Here is a 24,535-nt window from a genome sequence, read left to right as displayed (position 1 = left end):
CTCTTCTTTAGTTTAGAAAAGACTAACTGAACAGGCCAGGGAAACTTGAGGATTGGTGGGGAACAACTTGGGACCCACATGAAAGGGGAGCATGATTAGAACTGATGGGAGGAAAGGCTGCCTATTCTTTCACAAAGAAACCTACACAACTTTTCTTCTGGCCAAATGAGTCTCAGATCTTGATTCTCCCACTCCCATTCATTCACACAGTGAATAGAGAGCCATAAAATAGGCTTGGAATTACCCTATTGTGGTCCTGTTTTTCATTGGGTCTGTTCCTCATCTGTTTGCAGCAATACAGTGCTTGCACTGGAAATGACATTGTGTATTGCAGATATTAACTGCATTGTACGACTCTCCCCATCTTTGGCATAGTCTAGGGCCCATTAGGTGTTCCCATGTAAAACTGAAGACACTTATCCGTATCAACATTCACTGAATGTAAACATTATCTTCAGAGGACAGTGGAGGAATGATGTTGCCAGAAAGTGCCATATGGTGTTTGTTGCTCATGCGGTGACATTGGCATGGCTTGGAGAACAGGCTAGATCAGGGCAAATAAATAAGACTTACAAATCTTTATTATTCCAGGAAAAAGCACATCCTAAAAACATATTATAAGTTTGCACTTCAGCATAAACAACAAGGTCCAAGTCCAAATTGGAAGGTGAGAGGGACCTCTAATTTATTACATTGTTTGGTGAACTTTAAGCATCAACCTTTCAACAGTCCTGTACTGTAGGCTTAGCTAGACACTGTCACAAGTTCACCAACACTCTGTCCATACAACCCTAATTCCCTTAGGAGAGACTTCCATAGCATACGCTATTAACTATTTGCAAGATCAGATGCTGGGAATTTCCATTTGAAAAAATGAAACCTAAGTGGACTCTGGAAACCAGCTACTAAATACCAAGTGATTAGGTTAAACCTTTGAGTGGTGGGTTTTTTTAAGCACAGTATTATGTAAGAACTCCCAAAGATAGGAAAACATGCATATAGGATGCTGGCAAAGAAGATAATTCAATTTAATGATTAAAAATAATTTTCTCTTCATCATCTTGTTCCTTCTCTACACTGTGTTCAACAGAAAAAAACGGATCAGAGGATACCATATACTTTTTGCCTTCAGATACATTCCGGTGGCTCAGTGGGTTAGGACGCTGAGCTTGTCGATCAGAAGATCGGCAGTTTGGCGGGTCGAATCCCGAGTGCCGCGTAACAGAGTGAGCGCCTGTTACTCGTCCCAGCTTCTGCCAACCTAGCAGTTCGAAAGCACGGAAAAATGCAAGTAGAAAAATAGGGACCACTATGGTGGGAAGGTAACAGCGTTCCGTGCGCCTTTGGCGTCTAGTCATGCCAGCCACATGACCACGGAGACGTCCTCAGACAAGCGCTGGCTCTTCGGCTATGAAACGGAGATGAGCACCGGCCCCTAGAGTCGGAAACGACTAGCACGCATGTGCGGGGAAAACTTTACCTTTACCTTTACATTCCTTGAGACAATTGGTTCCCTCTTCTCTACTTCAGATATATACGTTTTGCAAAATAATTAGAGCTTTTATTTTTACATTCTCAACCAATGCTTAACAAGCACATGGACAATCAACACTGCTATCCAAAATTCAGCACAATTTCACACCATTTCCATGCGGACTCAGAGCTGATTTGAATAGCACCATAAGAAGTTCTATTTATGAACATTTTCTGGCAGAAAGAACCTGTCAGATCACAAATTAGCCTATGCACAGGACTTAGCAATAGCTGCTTCCTTCTGAGTTTTTTTTAAAATTACCCTTGAATTTAAATACCTTGCATGGAAACAAGTCATTTTGGAGTAACTTGGATGTGAAGTGCAATTTTGCAAACATGACAGAACACAAATATGGACTGGTTCATAAAGCACACAAAGTTATAGAAGCATAAGGTTGGAAGGAGCCAGCATCCAAATGAATTCTCAGCCACCAAGCCTCTGCTGGAACATATATTTTGCTCAATTTTGGCTCAGTATACTGGACAGACCTACTCCACCCATTGTGATTTATCCTGTGAACTGTAGTTAAGTAAATCATAGCTCACTGGTATATAACCTAGGTCATATTCTAGGCAAGGTATAACCATGATAAATAGGCTTCAGGCCAGAAAGTATAGCACTGTAAGCAATTCATCAAACTTCCCAAACCTGTATCAAACCTAAGAAAGTAGAAATAAAAATACTATTTGATTTGTTAAATTGCTGTCCCACCTACAATCCTTTAAATACACCTACATTACTACATTTGGCAAGACTTTTTAAATTTATTGCTATGGTAACTATTAAACCAGTATTGGACTGTACTGTAGAGCATTCTTCCAATTTGTTACGCTCAGATTAAACATTCCTCCAACAATAAGCTGAGCACGTATACACATTTAGTACATCTGATGCTTAAGGTTTTTATTGTCTATGCTGTTAGCCTTCATCATTCTGATATTGGCTTTTCTGTTCAATTAAAAATGACAGACCAACTTTTGAGAAAATAGATTTTTTATTAGGGTTTTTTTTTAAGAGATCAAACACTCAAAACATTGAAAGCCCCTTTTCAGATCACAACTAGTGTTTTCCACAAGCATCCTTTTGTTTAGGAATGATCTGCTACAACAATAGAAAAAGCCATCCACATCAGGTGGTTTGTGCTGCTCTGGTCAGTTTCAGAGACAACCGCCAATTACAGGATTAGGACCAGGGTTTGTGCTATTGGAATGGCATAAGAGGTAAAAACTTGGCAGGACCCCCTCCCCCAACCTATATCATATTATGTTTAAAGACCAAATTAATTTCACAATGGAAGGTTGTACTGAGTAAGTGTTCTGAGGATAGCAAGTAAAGCCAAGAATGACTACTGAAAGGGGATAGAGAAAAAATCAGAACCAGGCTAGATCACCAGATGTCTTCCAGTAGCTTTAGATATTAACTTTCATTTACGTGCCTAGTCAATAGCAAATGGTTGTTGGAATAGCAGTATAAGGTATCTGGAAGGCACACAGAGCCAGGCTATTCCCCCATGCAAGCATCCATTATCACTAATAATTTGACAATTCACAAGCCATGTTAAGATATAGTCCTCTATATACATAGGATACTTTGAAGTATAGCATCCCAAACCTCAATTCAACACTCTCCATTTACTCTAGAAAGAAGAGCATAATAAGCAGCTAAGGCAGCCACTGATTAAACAGAGGACTGGCAGAGAAGGCAATGCATAAATCTCATGTACTTATGAGGTTTTTTTTTCTTTGCTCTCTCCATCTAGAACTGTTTGGAAAGGTAATTTAAATATGTACTTAAATACTATTGCATTAGGAAGATGTGAATCATTTTGTATCTTGGCAGAAATGATGTGACTCCTCTGTAGCAATGTTCCCTATCCTTTTTTTTTCTTTTGGCACTCTAGAGTAGTTAGTCCTGTGCCTCGGATCGTACCATATATGAACTGGGACAAGTATCATCCAATCATCAGTAAAAGATACAATCACAGAGGACAGAAGACTGTAGTGAAACTTCAGCATGGCGTTTCCTACTTCTTTTCACCTACTCTGCAAAAGCCAGTTATGTACTTAGGAGGAGAAAGGATAGCAGTTTGGAAGTCACCTTTATTCCTGGAGCTTTTTAATTTGGGTGGCCTAAAACAGCCTTTCCTTGTAGTCTAGTTTATCTAGAATGTATAGGTTGGGGAAAGCTAATTTAGATCAATTTTGTTTGAGGCCAAAGAGAGAATTGAGGGTTAGAAACTAAAACTATGGTACTTTGGTATGATTAAGTAAAGTAAATTCAATGGAGTTCAATACATTGTATTTATTTATGGTGACAGATTCTAAAGAATCCAAAGTTCTTATGTCAGGCTTATTGCATGACAGATTTGATAGCTGCAGAACACATTCAAACACAAGTCTAGAAGTGCCATTCATAGTGTTAAACTTTTCAGGATATTCTCATGCACACAAGGAAAACAGCAGTATCACAGCAGATATATCTGGTGCAGCTTCTACTTACATTTCACCACACATCCCTATACAGCAAAGTGCTTTAAAAAAGCATCCAGCAAGCCTTTGATTACATGGGAGAATTTTTCCCCCCAAACATAGCATTGATCTGTTTTTTTTTAAGAGGCAATTTTTACTATTTAAATTTTCACCCATCATTTTAAGTCAAAAACATTGCTGGCAGCCAGCTGTGCGGTTTTAGTGCAAACCCATTTCCCTCCTTGTAAATGTGAATTATCAAATGGTTGTCAAAGGGGACAGTTTAGAAAAGCAGAGCCTTCTTTCAGGCGGCAGAGGAAACCTAGGACAGCCCCCTTAATCATCAGGTACTGCAGCCATATTCACTGCAGAATATGGAAGACTTCACCAGCATAGAGGAGAAATCATCTAAAGTCACCTACCAGTATATATTCAAGAAATCTATTTACACAGCACTGGATTTATCACAAATGAGAAGTTTCTCTTAGCTTGTATAACTTGTAAAAATACCAAAGTGGATGAAGTTGGGGTAAGTATTGGTCAATTAGTCAACAGATCTTACACAACTGCCTTACCATCTCAGCTCATTGTCTCTCAGGAAGAGGCAGGATGTTAGCTAGACACAATCCAAGTATATTTTATTATTTTTCTTCATCTGCTCCAACAAGGTACAGTTTGAGTGCAGAGAAAACAGATTAGTAAATAAGTCAACCTTCAAAGATACACCATGGAGCATTTTTGTGTATCCCTTACAGCACAGGTATGTCCAACAGCCAAAGTATCTGCTGCCTCAGCTACCTAAAAAGTATAAACTAATCTGAATTGATATATTGTAAAATTTCTATGCAATCCCAAAAAATATACAGGAAGGATTATTGTGCTGGGTAAATAATTATTTCAAAACCTAATTTGACAAGACATCAACAATTTCTTGGGTACAGTTGTCTACAGCTCTCTCCCTCATCTCCTACTTACCGGTATTCTACTGTAGCAAGCGCAATACATGAGGAATTTTCTCTACATCAATGTTTTATAAGCAAAAGCAAGGCAATGGGCCTGTGTAAATCAGATCTGATTCTAATGTATTTTTTAAAAAATCAGATTTGAATTGTGTCAATCCAATTTGTAAGTTCAATTCAAACAAAAGTCATCTAAATTGGATCACTTCATCTGATTCAACGCATTAAACCTCGTCCTCAATTTGATGACTTGATTCAATACATCACTGATACCTTGTCAAATTAAGACTATAAAGCGTTGCACAGCCATAACAAGCAGTGTTAAAATGTTTCCTTAGTTGAACATGGAATCAAGTAGGTGGTCACAGACACCCAACAGAAAGTTCTCAAGATACGGTAGTGGGCTATTAGACAGAAAGCTGAGGGCTTCTGGGCCAAGCTCTAACTGGTTTTTTCCTTTAACCAGGACAAAGGCTACGCATTTACCTTTTTATGTTTTTTGGTCCAGCTCATTTTTACTCTAATACCATTGACAGCCATAGAGACTATTAAAGCCTGGGAACAATTGCTCCTTGCATGAAAAAGATATATTGATCCACACAGCAAAATACTGATCTATAGACTTTCCTTTAAGAGGAATTAATGTGTTAAGGGTTTTGGCACTGCACATTAAGTTGAATTCAGGGTAGTTCCTATTTTCTCTGGTAGTTTTCACAATGAGGGCACATAATCCATCTCATTAGAAATTCTTTATCATTATGAATTGAGCCCCCATTTAGTTCCCCACCCCAGCCCTGCTCTGTGAATCAATGCTGCTGGCCCATCAGACAGCAGCCATCTTACAGTGGTTGCTGTGGAAAGCCTACCTACCTCAGTTCCCTTGACAAAAATGAATGTGTAATCCTAAAACCAAAAATTCCTGGCAAACATCCATAACTAAGCTGTCAATATAGATTTCTGCCACTACAAAAAAAATTACAGTATTTCTTTTTTGGTTGCAGGCACTTGTATAAGATTTCTTTGGTCCCTTAAAAGGAATTAATCACTTTGAAATATGTTCAGAGAAAATAGTCTGCACAGCCCATAATGCTTCTTGCACTAAGAAAGAAAAAAAAGCTTGCATTTAAGGTAGTGCAGCTCTGCTTTTAACCTAATCCTTTCCACCCACCTTACACATTAATTCAAGCATTTTCTTCCTGTAAACATCTCTGGTAATTAGACATATCACTGCACAATTTCCCAGGATTAAGTAGACTTATAGTTCCAATGTAGGAGCAAGATACTCAGAGCAAGAGACCTATTTTTTCTTCTTCTGAACACACAGCCTTTGCTCCTCGAGAAGACAAAGACTGGAGCTTTTCTCAGTATTCAGTTGCAGGGGAGCCATGTTGGGTAGGAGTGACTGCAAGGCAGAAGAGGTTGCATGTGGGTTACGTAATAGTTGACGTTTATTTCACTGATGTATGGTGCTGGCTGATAATAACAAGTCACATTTGTGACAGTTGGAATTATGTTCCGTTCAGCCAGGACCCTGAGGGCCAACATGGCAATGAGGTTCAGCGTCTGTCGTCTTTCATGTCCCATCAGGCACACCGTACTCTCATTTACCACTCTGTGTAAGGTCATCAGGCAATCATACCTTTTTCTTTCCATCCCTACAAAGTGACTTTGGAGATAAGACTCCAACTTTCGTTGCTGTTCCCCAATGTCAGGAAAGTCTATAAAAAACCTCGAACACATGTACCTCTGCAAGGCTTTCATGTCAACTTCTGATTTAGGTTGAAATCCCCTCACGAGCAGGTTGCAATACTTCAGAAGCCCACCTCCTCTGATTTCCTCTGGATTCCTTGTAGCTATGATTCGATTCCTCAGATGATCAATCGCCTCCTCAAAGTCCCCATACATACTCTCCCCAGTGACAGTAGGGTGGAAGTTTGCAGACATTGGATTCTCTGAGCACTCTCCAAAGAGCAATAGTGAGTCTAATATGATCTGGAAAGAATCAACACTGAACTCAAACTGCCGGCGGAGAGAGTCTACAAATTTGAGTTCCACATTCTTCCCACTGTTGTTTGACAGCGATATAAGGCTCCAGCGATCAGTTTCATTGCACACTTTCACCAACTTCTGCACATAGGCCTCCTTCAGAGTCATGGGAGTGATCTTATCTTTGTTTACCCCTTCAGGGAGGAAATCCAGGAGACAATCCATCACTACATCTTTTACCAGCTGGAAAATATCCTCGCTTTTCAGATCAACACCAAAAATGAGATCCAGATCTTTATACCCCAGACCGCTGTCTTGGTGCAACACGTGACTAGCTGCTGAGCCATTCAATCTCACATTGTGGACAGTGATACCTTGCTTTTCTAGACGACTACGGACCACCTGCAAAAGCAAGGAGAGGCAAATTGGTACGAGTTGACAGTAACTGTGTGGAAAGCAGTTTCAAAGGAAAATGTAATGGACTCCAGGCTAGGAAATTTGAAATATGTTAATATGTCCTTGGTATTTTTAGAGACAATAAAGAAAATCAAGCCAAAAAGCACAGTGTAAAAGCCAAAGGCAAGATCCTCCTATGAACCCAGCTGAATATAATGCCTGGAAATGATCAAATCTATTGTTGTATCACTGTTTGCACACTTGTCTTATGGGATACATAGCAGCTCAGGTGAAGAAATTTTAAATAGGAATAGTATAGGAGAAAAGGTTAACAACTAGCTATACCAATAATCTGCAGACCGTCTTTTTACTGAATTTTTGGTGTGACATCTACATTGATCTTAAGTAGATTTCTGGTTTTGGTCCTGATTTCATTATGCATAGTTACAGGTGAACAGATCTTCCATATACTTTATTGTTCTTCTGTCTTAAGGTGGCATCTGCCACGACAGGTTCAAAATAAATAGTTGGGCTTTCTCTTATCACCTTTATTTTCAAAGTCGGGAACTCCTACAACTTTATTGTAGCACAAATGGTAGATATAAACTTGAGGTGGTAACTTGAAATGTGGAATAAGTTCGATGTTAGTTAAAAAACCGGTGCATGATATTCCAAAATGCCAAGGCTTAAAGACAAAGAAAATCTGTTCCTTTATGGACTAAGCAACTATACAGCTTTAAACACCTTGTGAAGAATTTAAGTTCAATTATCATGCAGCTGCAAATTTGTTCAAATTTAAATGCAGCTCAGGCTGTAAGTACAAACAGAATTATTGTATAGGGTTGAGATCAACCCCCTCAGTCTTTTAGTTCTCTTCCAAGATCACTTCAGTACACTTTCAGAAAAATTATGTGAGATATTCAGATGACTATACTAAAGGAGAAATTGATATACATCTTAGTCATCAGGACTAAATCAGGCAACAATGTCAGAAGCAGGCTTCAGACAGAGACACTTATAATGAAAGCATATGTTATACCCAGTTAGGAAAAAATATATTAAGATACAGAATTTCAGACCACCAAAACCCAGAGCATGAGGATTTTATTCTACCAAAAATAATAATTAGCTTTCTGGTAAAGACGGGGTTTTTAATGGTGTTAAAGTGAATGAATACCAACTACTGTTTTTATTCTTAATACGATATCTACCTATACAATCTGAAGAAAAAACAATTATATAGCAACTGTACAAATTTAACAAAAATTGATTTAAATGTCCTCAGGGTTTTTTTTCTCTCTGATTCAGTACTAGCACACAATTGCAAGCTGGATAATTTAATATTAGAAGAATAAAGCTTACAGAAGACGGCTGTTTGCCCAGAATACTGGTCAATTTGTATAGCTACAGTGTACCATTAGCCACCCCTTTTGGTTTAGAGGCAAGACATATCAGGCATTAGAACAGTGACTGCCTTTTTAGGTTATGTGCTCCAGACTAGCGAACACTGTATTTAGCACTAATATTTTCTGGTCAGTGTCAATCATTTCTGTTTACAGTACAGTGAATTGCCATATGCTATTTAGTAATTTTATGGTTTAGAAGTATACAAAGACTAGCCCTCATTTCCCTTTAAGTACACTTGTCCCTTTGCATGTTACAAGAGCATTGTTCTGCAAAGTTGCAAGGTTTTTCATAAAAGGACTTGAAGCAAGACACATTTTATCCAATTAATTGGACAGATTATATGGGATGCATTGGGAGGTCATTATCAATTTTTCTAATATTGCTGAAGTGATCAAGTTTGTGTGTGCATAAATACTTGTGGACTATTCTAGATAAATCAGAGTGCAGATCCTGGCTAATTTGTTGGTGTCCTTGTGTAGTATAATGGAATAAACAACCTATTACTTTTACATGTTTTACTTTGAAGCAATTCAACTTCATTAAGCAACTTACTGAAAAAAAAGAATGTGCTTCTCTATTAGAATATTTAAATCTCACTGGTTAATGGGGATACTTCCAAAAGTTATCTGATTAACATAACTTGCCAAATTTATTTCAGTTGTACAAGCAGGTTATAAAAAAAGTCAGGAGGGCAGAGAGTTCTTCATGGCCGGCTCCGAAGATGGCGGACGCGCTGGGGAGAGCTCCGTAGCCCCCAACAGTAAGGCGTCCCCCCAGGAGCCCCCCAGGGACGTCAATGGACCCCTGGGGTGGGGCAAGAATTTCGGGCAAAACAGCTGGGTAACTATGCCGCCCGCTGCCTCCCGGAACAACTGCAGGGGTGCCAGGACACCCCTGCCCCGCCGCCTGGGCCGCTGGCGACCGTTATAACGGAGCCAGCACCCTCCGCCCTGCCTCTGCCGCTGTCAACTGCTGAGCAAGGGCGGCGCCTCCGCCGATCAGCTGTGCGGCGGAGGCCCCGGCGGGAAGGATGGCAGCGGCTGCGGCAACGATTTTTTTTCAAGCCCCCAGGCTGGTCGTGGATCCAGGGACGCTGGCAACGGCGATGGCGGTGGCGGCGGGGCGCCTCCAGGCCCCCCCCCCTGGCCATCGAGGAGGGGCCGGAGGCTCTGCTCTGCCCCGGCCCCCCCACAGGCTCCCGGGCGACGGCGGCGTCTCCAGGTTATCAGCGGAGACGCCGCGGACCAGCTGGACCAGCTGGGTGGCGGAGGCGAAGGCATCGAGGGCGCCGGAGGTGAGAGACCCGCCCCTGGACCACGGCAGCCGTCGCAGCCATCCAGGAGGGGCCGGAGGCTCTGCTCTGCCCCGCCCCCCCCCCACCGGCTCCCGGGCGACGGCGGCACCAGCTGGACCAGCTGGGTGGCGGAGGCGAAGGCATCGGCGGCGCCGGAGGTGAGAGACCCGCCCCTGGACCACGGCAGCCGTCGCAGCCATCCAGGAGGGGCCGGAGGCTCTGCTCTGCCCCGGCCCCCCCCCCCACCGGCTCCCGGGCGACGGCGGCGTCTCCAGGTTATCAGCGGAGACGCCGCGGACCAGCTGGACCAGCCGGGTGGCGGAGGCGGAGGCATCGGCGGCGCCGGAGGTGAGAGACCCGCCCCTGGACCACAACAACCCTGGACCACGGCAGCCCTCGCAGCCATACAGGAGGGGCCGAAGGCTCTGCTCTGCCCCTGACCGGCTCCCGGGTGGCGGCGGCATCTTCGGCGGTAAGAGCAGCGGTGCGGCGTCTCGACCACCGTGGGCTGCCCCTGGACGGCGGTGCCTCCGAAAGATGCGCACCAAAGGAGACGCTGGACAATGGAGGCGACGGCCCGACCCACCTCCTCGAAACATCTTGATCGGAGACGGCAACACCAGGGGCATGACACCAGGGTCTCCCGTACCTCTGAGATGCCACGCTCTGGACGGTCCCCAACCAATAGGGGCCATGGAACTGCGGCCGGGAACAACGCCCAGAGGATCAGGGAGGGAACTGTTTGGGGCGGCTGAACCACCGGAGCTGACGCCAATTAATGGATCCCTCCATCCTGCCTTCTGCCCATTCTCACCCATCTTTGCCCATTCTCTCCCCACAGGACATAACGGGCCTGGGTGCTAGCCACGGTGGCAGAGTGGCTGGGCCATACACCTGCTACCCCATAGTGGTGAGAGCTCTATGGGGTATGCCTCACCCAGAGTACGTTCTGGACCACCTCCGGAAGCAGAGACACAACCCATCGTGAGAGGATGAGGAGTGGCCTGCTTCTGGGGGTTCGCCCGGCCAAGTGGCAGTGGCAGGGCGACGATCCAGATACGCACCTACCCGGCTCGACCCTCCTGCAAATTCACCATCCAGGGGACAGCCTTCCCGGAACCACCTGTGACTATGCCCGTTCAATACTCTAGCATAGCACTGCACGCCCTCAGGGGTTCCCCACTCTCCTGGGTGCGACCCGCCTTCATCACATCCAATCTTGATGACGGGCCCAACCACTGGGCCTCTGAGAGATGGCCGGGCAGGGTCAGGGGCCTCCAGCACATTCCCATCAAGAGGCCCCTGATTAAGTTCTTAGCTAAGTTTTTTGTGGGGTTAGGGAGGGGGGAGGGAGGAGACTATGGTTGCGCGGGAAAGGCACACCTTCCAGCCACCATAACGCATGCCAGGCCCACGGCCGTTCGCGACGGCGTACAACGAGGGCCAGTCGCCGATAACACCCAGTGGCGTACTGACGAACGTCCCATCCCTAGGATGGTGGGGAATGGCAGAAGGTGCACAGACAGAGGGCCGTATCGTCACCGGGAGTGTCATCTCCGCTCTGTAAAGGCGGTGAGACGCTCCGACCCTCTGTTCTCCCCCGGAGGACCCGGGAGCAAAGGTGCGCACCCTCCCATACTGAGGCTGGTCTACCTGAATGCAAGGTCCGCAGCCAACAAAGCTCACCTCATTCGTGACCTATTGGAGAGTGAGCATGCGGACCTGGCCTGCATCACGGAAACCTGGCTGGGCCCAGAGGGGGGTGTTCCTCTGGTTGACCTCTGCCCGCCAGGTTTCCAGGTACTGCACCAGCCCCGGGCTCATGGGAGGGGCGGGGGAGTGGCAGTTATCATCAGGGAATCCCTTAGCCCGCGAGAGACCACCGTCCCTCAGATGGTCGGGTGTGAGTCTCTCCTACTGAGATTCGGCCCAGGGGCGCAGCTGGGTCTGCTGCTGGCGTACCTACCACCTAATCGTGCAGCGGCGGCCCTACCCGAGCTACTCGATGTCCTCTCAGAGTTGGTGGTTGAATTCCCAAGACTCATGGTCTTGGGCGACTTTAATCTACCGTCCCTGGGAGGATCGTCCGAACTGGCTCGGGAGTTCATGGCTTCCATGACGGCCATGGACCTGTTGCAAATAATTTCTGGGCCGACTCATGAGAGAGGCCACAACCCAGACTTGGTGTTCTTGTCTGGACGGTGGCGTGATGATGTCGGTGGGGGTGCCACAACTGTTACGCCCCTGTCATGGACCGATCACCACCTCCTGCGGCTAGACTTCCCCCTTGCCACCCCCCACCGTGGGTGCACGGTGCCAGTCAGATGGTACCGCCCTAGGCGCCTAATGGACCCTGATAAGTTCCAGGCAGCGCTTAGGGACTCGCATGCACCCCCTGCTCACAGCTCGGCGGAAGCCTTAGTGGAAGCCTGGGAAAAGGCAGCCACGGAGGCTCTGGACCGAGTTGTACCCTTGCGGCCTCTGACCCGGCGCAGATCCCAGCGAGCCCCATGGTTCACCGAGGAGCTCCGGGAGATGAAGCGTCGGAGACGGGGCCTAGAGAGCCGTTGGAGGTCCAGTCGATCCGAATCCGACCGATTGCGACTAAGAATCCTCACCAGGTCTTATCTCGCTGCGATAAGGGTGGCAAAATCCAACTACTTTTCCACCCTCATCGCGTCCGCAGATAATCGCCCAGCTGCCTTGTTCAGGGTGACTCGCTCCCTATTAAACCAAGAGGTGAGGGAGGAACCCTTGCAGGGTCGAGCCGAGGAATTTGGTCAATATCTGCTGGATAAAATCGCTCGGATTCGAACTGGTCTGGACTCCAACTGGGCTGAGATGGAAGAACAAGACATGGACAGTCTTGTCGACGTCATCTGGGAAGAATTTGATCCTGTAACTCCTAAGGAAGTGGACAGGATTATGAGAAGGTTAAGCTCCTCCACATGCTTACTGGACCCGTGCCCTTCCTGGCTGGCCTATGCAGCTCGAGAGGCGACACGAGGCTGGTTCCTAGCGGTCATCTCTGCTTCTCTGAGTGAGGGTCACTTCCCCACCGCCTTGAAGGAGGCGGTGGTGAGACCTCTCCTCAAGAAGCCCACCTTGGACCCATCCTCTTTGAATAACTTTCGTCCAGTCTCCAATCTTCGCTTCCTTGCGAAGGTTGTTGAGAGCGTGGTGGCGCACCAACTTCCTCAGATCCTGGATGAAGCGGTTTATCTAGACCCGTACCAATCGGGTTTCAGGCCGGGCTACAGCACGGAGACGGCATTGGTCGCTCTGATGAATGATCTCTGGAGAGCCCGGGACAGGGGCCATTCCTCTGTCCTAGTCTTATTAGACCTCTCGGCGGCTTTCGATACCATCGACCATGGTATCTTGCTGCGACGCCTCAGGGGACTGGGAGTGGGAGGCACGGTTCTGCGTTGGTTCTCCTCCTTTCTCCAGGGTCGCTCGCAGTCGGTGCTGACAGGGGGACAGAGGTCGACCCCGAGGCCTCTCGCTTGCGGAGTCCCTCAGGGGTCGGTCCTCTCGCCTCTCCTGTTCAACATCTACATGAAACCGCTGGGTGAGATCATTCGCAGTTTTGGAGTAGGGTACCATCAGTATGCTGATGACACCCAGCTTTTTATCTCAACTCCAAACAATATCAGTGATGCCCTAGACGTGATGTCCCGCTGCCTGAAAGCGGTCCGGGAATGGATGGGGAGAAACAGGCTTCAACTGAACCCGGACAAGACTGAATGGCTGTACGTACCGGGAAACCAGGAGATTCAGAACGTCCCACTGCTTAACATTGGGGACAAGTTACTTCCCCCTGTTGATAGGGCCCGCAACCTGGGTGTCCTCCTAGACTCGCAGCTCTCCCTGGAAGACCACATTGGAGCTGTGACCAAGGGGGCCTTCTCCCGGGTTCGACTAATTCGCCAACTACGGCCTTATCTGGACCTGGATTCCTTACGTACAGTCACCCATGCCCTTGTGACATCTCGCCTAGACTATTGTAACGCTCTCTACATGGGGCTGCCCTTGAGATCCACTCGGAAGCTTCAACTGGTGCAAAGTGCGGCGGCACGGACACTCTTGGGAGCCTCCCGATACTCCCATATCACACCTCTCCTCCGTGCGCTGCACTGGCTTCCGGCTGCCTTCCGTGTGAAGTTCAAGGTGCTAACGATGACTTACAAAGCCCTACATGGCATGGGTCCGGACTACCTTCGGGAGCACCTTCTGCCGATGTCAGCACCCCACCGTCCTGTGCGCTCCCACAGAGAGGGCCTCCTCAGGGTGCCACCGCTCAAGGAATGTCGGCTGGTGGCCCCCAGGGGGAGGGCATTCTCAGTGGGTGCGCCAGCCCTCTGGAACACCTTACCAACAGAAATCCGGATGGCCCCTGACCTCCGTACCTTCCGTCGCGACTTAAAAACTTTCCTGTTTCAGCAGGCTGGCCTGGCATGATAGCGTTAATTGGGGTCCCAGTTTGTGTTCATTAGTGTTTCTTATTATTTTTATTGTTCGATCTGTATACCTTCCTTCCTCTGTACACCGCCCCGAGTCCCTCGGGAGAAGGGCGGTTTATAAAAACTAATAAATAAAATAAAATAAATAAAATATGCATCCAGGAATTGACGTAGGAAAAAAGTGAATTATATTCTTCCTTTTTGTATTGATTTTAAAAAGCCACCTTGACACCTTGAGTACCATTGTTGCTATAGTCATTTGTTGTCAAAGCTATAACTTTATATACTGTACCAGTGTATAATCTCTTCAAGGCATCACACTTAAAATAGGTTTAAAATGGCAAAACTCCTAACCAGCATATATGCAAAGACTGCACCATTGTTTATTTGGACAGTGTTGTTTATACTTGAGAAAATTAGAATCTATCAGTTGAAAATCTCAGTCCAATCTGTCACTGTTCAACATCTTACCTTCTAAATAAAACCACTTTGTCAGCACCAATGCTATCTCCAACTGCTGTCCTACACCCTACAAAATTCAATTAATCACCAGCCAAACCCATATCCCACATGCTACCGCTTGTCCTCTGAAATACCTTCATGCCAAATCAGCATTTTTCCATGCTTTGCCAGCCAAGCCTTTTATACTGGCTGTTACATGTTCCATATCACACCCACCCTATAGTCATAGCTATATTCAACTACTTTAGCCTGGTACGCCACTTCTATGTTCTTCATAATTCCACTGCCAATGGTATAATTCAGGAAAAAAAATAGCAAAGGGCTCTCAAACAGATGCTGGTAGCTAGCCTTTACCCATCAAAAATATTGCTTCATAATCCAAAGATAGTTCACCACTTAATTTAAGGTAGAATGGCAGAGATGGGACACCACCCAGTGCTTGAATAAGACTGACTACTCTGTTTAGCTAGCTAGTCAAACAAAGGATTAAATGTGTGCAAAAATATGCCAGACTTACTTCATTTTTGCTTTAAAAATTTAATGGCTGCACATTTTGGAAATTACCACAATGTAAACTTAGGTAATCTGTAAGGAACCAGAAAATTAAATATCTAGAAACAAAATACTACGGTATATTCTAAAATATATGGAATTTTCTTTTTTCTTCCATACTTTTTTCTTCCATTCTTCCATGTCAAACCTCCTCCTGGACAGAATGCCATGTTAAGAGGGATTCAGCCTGCTTTGGTGGTATCAAGAAGTTTCTCTCTCTAGCTTGACATTTTTGAAAACATCTCTTATTAGCTTGGCTTCTGTGTTCAGAGAGTAAAGCACTAGGTATACTAGAATTGCCTGGCAGTCATTAAGACTCTCCTTTTCAGAATTTCAAGTTCTGCAGTGCCTATTTATTTATTCATCAGATTTCTACACTGTCCATCTCACCTAAATGACTGGGAGGCGTACAATAAAAGACAATGTCTAATTAATGATTGAAGCAAGTATAAAACTAGCACAAAAACACTAACATGAATGTCTTCATTTATTGCATTCCTAACTCATTTTCTCTCCAGAAGCTCAAGATAGCACACATAGCACTTCCTTGTGCATTCCCCCACCCCCCCCAAAATACAACTAAATAGGATAGACTGGAATAAGATACAATGACTACTCCTAATGCCAGCTAATAACTTCCCATGTCTAAGGATGGATTTTAACTTAGATATATTTTTCACGCACACATTTTACAGTTGGAGTAGGTGATTCAAGATAGTACCGGAACTGCCCTAATTTAGAGTTCGGCAATACAATTAGTACAGAATGTGTAATTTTCATATAATACATTATTTGAGTACAAACATGCACTTCCCATGAAAACACTTTAGCTCCTGGCAATTACTGTAGTAAAAGACAGCAAGTTTTGTTCAATGCTTTAAAAAAATAGAACCTAATGTGCCTTGTTACATCTGAGTCATTGCAGAGGAATGAAGCCACCTCCCATATAAAATGAATATGCAAGCAGCTTTTTGGCACAACATTAGTGCCTACTAAGCAGTGTTGCTACTTTATAGACAAACAAATCCTTAGTAATTTGTGGCAGTGATGACACAGAGCCGAGTAGGCTATTTAAGGTCAAATGGACTGTACTGGAAGCAGTTGGTCCAGGTTCTCAATGGGCAGAGATAACAAGCATCTAGTATAAATTTGTGCCCCTGTGTACCCTTGGAGGTCTACTACCAATGAAGTATAGAAAGAGTATTCCAAAATAATGTATATGTTAATGAACATGGATTTGTATTATGTCACAAAGTTATGTAATCTCTAGGTAAAGAAGTATCATATGCAAGACCATGTGGTGTAATGGTTACAGTGTTGGAATAAAATCAAAGAATCTTCAAATCATGTAACCACAAAGCTTGTTGAATAAAATTTAGACTAGCTACCTTCTCTTAATCTAAGTTTTCAGTCTAAAGTTAAGTCTAATTTTTCAGATTCCAAAGAGTAAATATGAGAATTCTGGAGTTCTGGTGAAATAATGGAAAAGCACAGAACAGGAAGGCAATGGAAGCAACAGCAAGAAAAAGTAACGTGGCTATCCTTAAGATTGATACAAAACCCTACATAGCTCCTACTTCCTTAATATGCAGGCAATTCATTTTGAGAATGAGTGTATTAAAGTGATTATATATTTATCAAGCCAAAGCAAAGCACAATCCTCATTCAGTGATCCAAGTGTGCTGAGGCTCACTTCCTGCCAAGACAGGATACACTTGACAGCAAATACTAAGGCTATAAATGGCTAGCTGTTGTAAGTCAATGTAAAAGTTTAACTGAACTGATCAAGCAAACAGTAATCTGCTCCAGGCTGTTCTCATCTCAGAGTACATTGTAGATTCCCAGTTCTAATAAGCACATTAAAAATCCATCCTACCCTGAGCAGTGACATTTACAATTTTACCTTTCCAGAAAAAGTCCAAGCTGGTGAATGAAATGGTGAGCAAGTTGTTTTATACCTATTACACCTGTAAGTTAACGCTTTTCATTAACCCAGGAGTGACTGATGTTAAAAAAACTGACATTAACTGATGTGCAAGTGGCTGTTATTTCCCTTTTATATTGACAAAGTTCTATCAATATAATTGTTAGCAATGCCTTCATTAAAGGTAGTTCTCGATTTACAACTATTTGTTTAGCAACCTTTGGAAATTACAATGGCACTGAAACAAGTGATTCACAAGTGATCCTCACACTTACAACTGTTGTAACACCCCCCACAGTCAAGTGATCAAAAATTGGGTGCTTACCAACCAATATTTTCTACAGCTGCAGCATCCTGGGATCATGTGATTGTCATTTGCAACCTTCTCAGCCAGCTTCTGACAAGCAGTCAATGGGAGAAGCCAGATTCACTTACTGACCATGTGATTTATTTAACAACTGCAATGATTCATTAATAATGTGTTGAAAAGGTCATAAAATCAGGAGCAACTCATTTAACAATCATCTTGCTTAACAATGGAAATTCTGGTCCCGAGACAAGTACTATCTCATCAACCTCCCAAGCTAGTTTTACGCTGTTCCCATCCTTAGAGTTATTCTATAATCCACAGAAATGTAACTGATATATAAACTTATGATATTCGGCTAGAGGCTTTTGGGAAAATAAACATTAACCTCTAAGCTAAATTATCTGACATGATTACATGTACTCCTTGCCGTATAACCACAACTGAGCCAAAATATTTGTTGCTAAGCAAGACAGTTATTAAATGAGTTGTGCCCATTTTACATTTTTGCCATGGTTGTTAAGTGAATCATAGGATCATTAAGCAAACTGGCTCTCCCCCCCCCCCCATTGACCTTGCTTGTTGGGAAGCTGGCTGGGAAAGTCGCAAATGATGATCACATGACCCTATAAATCATAAATACATGCTGGTTGCCAAGCACCTGAATTTTGACCATGTGACCACAAGGATACGGCAATAGTTGTGTGAAAAATGTTCATGTCATTTTTTCCCCAGTGCTGTTGTAACTTCAAATGGTCACTAAATGAATGGTTGTAAGTCAAGAACTACCTGTACAGTACTATGATAGTCCATCGAAGTGGTTTATGCAGTAGGTGCAGTAGACCAGTCTTTCCCTACTAGAAATTGTTAAAAGTTTGAACGGAAGGCTACACACATTTGCAGGGTCCACAGGCTGGGGAAGGCTGGTACAGTATATTTTCTTAACTACCATTAATATCTCTGGATGTGTATCATTATCCAGGTTTTTCTTACTTCCTAATCCTAAACACTTTTTTTCAGTTTTATTGGCATCACAGGTTTACTGGTCAAAGGTTCCCTACTAAAGAACCAACATTTAGAGAGAAATGTACATGCCTTTACCAAATTCTTTCTATAAAATTCTTAGTGTTTTACTTAAAGACAGTGTGGTAGTCCTACATGCCAGTCATTAATGACCAGAGAACCTTTCACTTTTTTTCATTTTTATTCTATACTAAAACAGACTTTCACATCTAACTAGAGAATCCTAAACCCTAATGGCATACAGCCAAGGTCAAAAGACCAGACACCACTTTCATCAGCAGATTTATTTTCTGCTAGCAGATTCCAAGCTCTAAATAAGCAGATTGTAGAATACCAAGCAAGAGGCCAACCACCATGCAAGTTAGTCAGGGCAAAGTACAACATACAACTTTAAATAGCTTCATCAAATGTATTAATTATGAACTCCAAGAAAGAGTTAATTTGTTTTCCATAGTAGTTTACAGTTGTGCCTCCCTGCCCAAAAGCTTGAATAGCCCCATAATCTTTTTCTGGTGCAAAAAAATCCAATGAGCTTTCTTACACATTAAGATCGAAAGCTACAGCATAGATCAGGGGTCTTCAAACTCGGCCCTTTTATGACTCATGGACTTCAACTCCCAGAATTCCTCAGCCAGCATGCCTGGCTCTGGAATTCTGGGAGTTGAAGTCCATGAGTCATAAAAGGGCCAAGTTTGAAGACCCCTGGCATAGATCTACCTATGAGGAAAAGGAGAAAGATGAACAAGAGTAGTATGAAAGAAGAAGAATATAGTTCTGGGAATTGGTTCTTGTAACTGGTTATATCCCATATAGCATGTTGCAAAAGGGTCAACCCGTTCTCATTATTGGAGACTTGGTCCCACAAAAATCCAAATATTTGCCTTTCAGCATTTCTTCTTTTGAAAACACAGCTGGTAGGGATTTCCATCTTCCAATAAATCTGCAGCACTAGCCTTCACACATGAATTAGCAAAGTACTGAGTTCTTTGGAATGGAAAGGTGACCTGAAACAGCTGACTACAAGAAAAGCAAGGCACACTGCTCCCCAGGGTCTGTGAAGCCCCTCCAAAAAGGTTAGAAGCTTCTGAACAGCTGATCTGTAGTGACAACTTAGAAAAGCTTAGGCCACTCTTTCTACAGTATGGGCACAAGTGATTGACAGGAATTTAACTTTGATTGCATTCCTGCTTTTATGCAACCCACAAGAAATCCACTACTTTCAAGAGCAGGCATTTGCCTCTTTTTCATTCTTTTTTTCCATGAGTAAAGAGTTTGCCAACACAGCATAAACAAACTGCAACTTTTTTTTTTACTAGGGATTGTTGCAGCCAAATGTGAGAACGAACTGTTCCCTTTCACTTTTGCTGAAAGGGAGGGAAAAGCTCTGTAGAATTGTAGTGGGGAATCTAGTACAATCCTCACCTATGTCTAGCTGACTGTTGGAAAACAATGGTTGAGGCATGCTACAGAGTGGCTTCATTCACACATTCTAAAAACCTAAATCATAGTTAACAAGCAGTAGTTATGCAATGTAAACTAAAAAAAAATCAAATAATGCAGCTTAATACAATGGGCAGGACTCACAAAATATGCCAAGATATGGTTTGGTTTTGGTTTAGGCACTGTTGCTTGTTACTAATGAATTAGCATGTTTATGAACTCCAGCAGTGTAAAAGGCAACACTCATTTCAAAACACCAACACATTAAAGAAATTACTAAACAACTCTTTACACAAAACTAAACCAGTGTTTACAAGACTATGATAAAAATAAAAAGCATATTATGTCTTAATGCACAGTATGAATCAGGATACCATATTAGGCCATAATAAAACATGCCTTTCTTGCAGAGAATCTATATGGTTGCTAAGAGTCATCACCAATTTGACAGCACATAATCCATCCAATTGATCTTTTTGTTACAAGATATTATATGAATAGCAACTTTGGTTCATTAGCTGTGGCTTCCACAGGCTTCCACATGAATCCTATTTTATGGAAACAAGTCTTTTTCTAAGAGAGACACTCTTGGCAGATACTAAAAACTTACACCATCTAGATTCCTTCCACTAAAGACCAACCAGCAATCATTATTAAAACACAGCTCTGTCCAAGACATAGTATGCCTCTTAGTTCCATAACTTTGACATTCTACTAGTTATTGTTGACCCAAGAGTTTTTTTAGTTTAGAACTGACACACAACCAAAAGGGGAAGCTGCAACCTACCGACCACAGCTTCCAGCAGCCCTAAACATAGCCAGTGCAAAGAGATACACCGACTTGTTTAGCATCATATGCTTTCCTTGTAGCATTTCCCCAAATTCAGTTCCGAGACATTGAAGATTCCTAGGCACTAATACAGTTGGAACAAAGATTGCAACTTACATCTTTAAAATGTTCTGAGTCCAAGCTCTCATCAACACAGTTAATGCCAAGAAACTGTGAAAGTTCAAAGCATGTGTAGCCCTCAGATTGTCAACGTTAAGAACAAGCTCCACCTGTCTTTAATGTGAATTTGTATGTAAATCAGAACTCATACTTACAAATGGGCTGCCTATTACTAAAAATGGTGGACAACTTTCTCCTTCGTCAAGATAATAAACTGCTGAAGGTGTGCTGTTTTTATGAACTGCTGAAAACAGTTTATATATTTAAAAACAGGCAGCTTCAGCAGTTTGTCAGCTTGAGGAAAGACAATGCCATCTGCCATTTTAGTAATAGGAAATAGTAATAGGTAATAGGCAAGTATGGGTAATAGGAAATAGGTACGTATGGGTTGTCCATTTCAGATGTTTTTAACCCAGGGATTGTCTGTATACCCAGGCTAACCCTAGCCACTTATGAAAGGCTTGGAACTAAAGGGTCCATTCCCCCAAATGCTCAGTCCTTCATGTATAACCCATTTATACATGAAAGCCTAAGGCTTCATCTAAGAGTTCTCATTGCATCTGGACACCAATTATTGGAACCTGCATTTAACTCCACCCATTTTAAATGCTGTACAGCTCTTTTTAGGTCAGGACTGTCTTCTAAATAGGGCACATAAAGATACCAGTCATTTCTACCTCTCAAAGTGAATGGAAACTGAGTGTATTAAATTATTTCTATGCACTCTAACTATACTGCATAACAGAAATGACTTTTCCTCCCAGTCATATACCGCCCAAACTAATTGCAGTCATATATCTTTCTTCTTGAGCATTTTTGATTATCTGCTTCAATAATTAAGTTCCTCACAAATCAACAGACCAATCTGCTCCATATGTCTGGTGGCCTAGGTAATCAATGTATGAAAATATTACCTGGCAGCTAATTTTCTTAATAGCACTGTTGTGAATCAATGCATTGAAAAGTTGGGGCATCTTAAAAATCTACAAATGTTATGGCATAAACTGTCCTAAACTACAGGCAACTTCACATATTAAAATATAACCTAAGAAAATAACATAAAACTCTTTTTTGACACAGAAGACCTAAATGATTACCACACCCCACCCTGGAACAAATTTCAAAGCATACTTTTCTCCAAATCCCATTTTTGCTTGAGATTACAATCTTTTTCACTCCATAATACAGCCACTATAGCAGCCATCTAGTGGGCAGTTTACTTATACTAATATTTCATAGATCTTTACCCCTTCCTATGCAAGATGTTTAAACTAATGAACAGTAAGTAGTTTAACATTTAGTTGCAGCATCTCAAGAAAACTGCAGTTCAGAAAAAAGTACCACACTGGTGTAACATAACTGAAAGCCTGTTATTGGATTGCTTCATTGGATTATTGCTAAACACAACATAATCAATATAGTTTTTCTACAATATGGTAAGCCAAAAATTAATCCAAGAGTTTGAATGCACAAAATTTAACAAGCCAGAAATAAAAAAAAATCAAATTAATGAAGTGTAATTATGCTCTGCAAATGAAGCAACTAGATCTTTGACCCGGATATTCATACGAATAGTTACCAAATATTAAACTATAGTCTGCCATCTACAGATAATCTAGTTAACCTACATCTGAACTATTAGTTCAGAAAAAGTGTACCTAAATTTACCCATAGAAGATAAAGGTTCATAGGAATGAGAAGGTACCCTTTAAAAAAAGAGACCTAAGAATGTATAATATGTCAAATTCTATGGGGGTGGGTGGGTGGGATGGGGTAGATGGTGGCCAAATAGTTATCTGAATAAATTAAAAAAAATACAAAGAAGAACAAAAGAATCTGGCACAGAGTGGACCACATTTAAAAAAACGCCCAGAACTGTGACAAATGTACTCAGTCGATGAGACTGCAGCTCTGGGGAAGCTTCCCGGAGATGCAAGCCCTTCCTTCCAAGTTTAAAAATAAAATAAAATAAATCAATTTAACAGCATCCTATTCGAATTGACTCTCCATTCCCCCACCCCCAGGGCTTTTTTTTCTCATAAAAAGCTCAGAACGGAGTTCTGGCACCTTTTTTGGGATGGAACCTTGTAGGGTAGGCAAGGTGGGTTGTATGACATGTGTGAGTTCCGGCACCTTTTTCTTTTACAAAAAAAAAGCACTGCCCACCCCTATAGGCGAGAAGAAAGCTTTGGCACTTCGAACCCACAAGTAGCCAGAAGCCTGAGCAATCGCCACCCTGACCTTTTAAGCATCCTTTTCAGCATTTTTAATTCTCTTTTAACTTTTACATTTTGTATTGGTATGATTTTAAAATGCCCTGTAAACCGCCCTGAGTCCTTCGGGGGGAAAGGGCGGTATATAAATCTAATAAAAGAAAAATAAAATAAATCCTCTCAGTAAAGCTGCTGCTGCTCGTCTAAAATACGCGCAGGGACTTTACCCAGCTGCATATCCTGCCGTGCAGCAGTTGGCCCTTTAATTCCCGAGGAAGCCGGAGACCAGCCAGGACTTTTAGGAAGCCCTGGTATGCGCATTCCCAACTACTGACACATTTTCCGCCAGCCTGGCCTGCCCGATGATCCCACATCCCGGCCCGAAGGGCACCCTTCCAGACGGACACGGAGTCCCCACCCACCTACCCACCTACCTACCTGCCCCGAAGAGAAGGCTGGGGAAAACCACGAGGTAAACCATCCCACCCGGGATCCCAAGCCGTGTGTGGGGTGGGGGTGGGGGGGAAGGGGGGTCCACGGCGTGCCTCGGCTCCCTCACGCACCTGCACGATTCTGCGGGGCCGCACCGACAAGGTGGGGAAGTTGCCGCGGCCGTGGATGGGCACGGCTTCCTCCAGGATGTGGTCCAGCCGCTGCACCTGCTCCCAGCTCAGGACGCTGAAGCGCCCATCCCCGTCAGCCGGCGTGGTGGTGGTCGTGGTGGTGGTGGTCGGCGTCGGCGCTTTCCCCGAGCTCTCGGCGGCCGTGCCCGCCGTCCCTGTCCCCGCCGCGGTCGCGCGCATCGTGAGGGCTCTTCCCGAGGGAGACAAGAAAGGGAGGGGTGTGGAGAAAGGCGGCACGCGCACCCGAATAAAACACAAGCGCGTGGAGTGGAAGAGGAAACCAAGCCGGTTTAAACCCCCCCCCCCCCAAATAGAGGAAAATTCCAGAAGGAGAAGTAAGGGCGGGAAGAAGGGGGGAAAAAAACCACCCGAGGAAAGAAATCAGTCTGAGGGACCGGAGGGGGCGGGGAAAGGGAAGGCGTAACCTCGGCGCGTGCAAGAGCCAAGCCCCTTCCTTCCACCCGTCCCCTCCTCTCTCTCTCTCTCTCCGCGCCAGCAACGCTTGAGCACTGCGGGAACCTCAGCCCCAGCGTTG

General features: G+C 43.8%; 1 protein-coding gene across 1 annotated transcript; it reads right to left on the bottom strand.

The window, feature by feature from the left end:
- Positions 1-2,485: 2,485 nt before the first annotated feature.
- On the bottom strand, positions 2,486-24,495 carry TENT5B (terminal nucleotidyltransferase 5B). Its single transcript, XM_081335101.1, has 2 exons — positions 23,941-24,495; positions 2,486-7,349 (listed from the first exon to the last, which is right to left on the bottom strand). The coding sequence occupies exons 1-2, from the start codon at positions 24,178-24,180 to the stop codon at positions 6,330-6,332; spliced, it is 1,260 nt and encodes a 419-aa protein (XP_081191227.1). The 5' UTR covers positions 24,181-24,495; the 3' UTR covers positions 2,486-6,329.
- Positions 24,496-24,535: the final 40 nt, after the last annotated feature.

This window comes from Vipera berus (assembly GCF_964194415.1).
Source record: "Vipera berus genome assembly, chromosome: 9".
NCBI lineage: Eukaryota > Metazoa > Chordata > Lepidosauria > Squamata > Viperidae > Vipera > Vipera berus.
This window is presented reverse-complemented; position numbering and strand designations above follow the sequence as displayed.

What these genes read in the sequence shown, in the direction of transcription:
- TENT5B (XM_081335101.1), bottom strand. Translation starts at nt 24,180, where the DNA reads ATGCGCGCGACCGCGGCGGGGACAGGGACGGCGGGCACGGCCGCCGAG. An exon ending in GGCCCCGCAGAATCGTGCAG is followed by an intron (nt 7,350 to 23,940) that starts GTGCGTGAGGGA and finishes TTGCTTTTGCAG; the next exon opens with GTGGTCCGTAGTCGTCTAGA.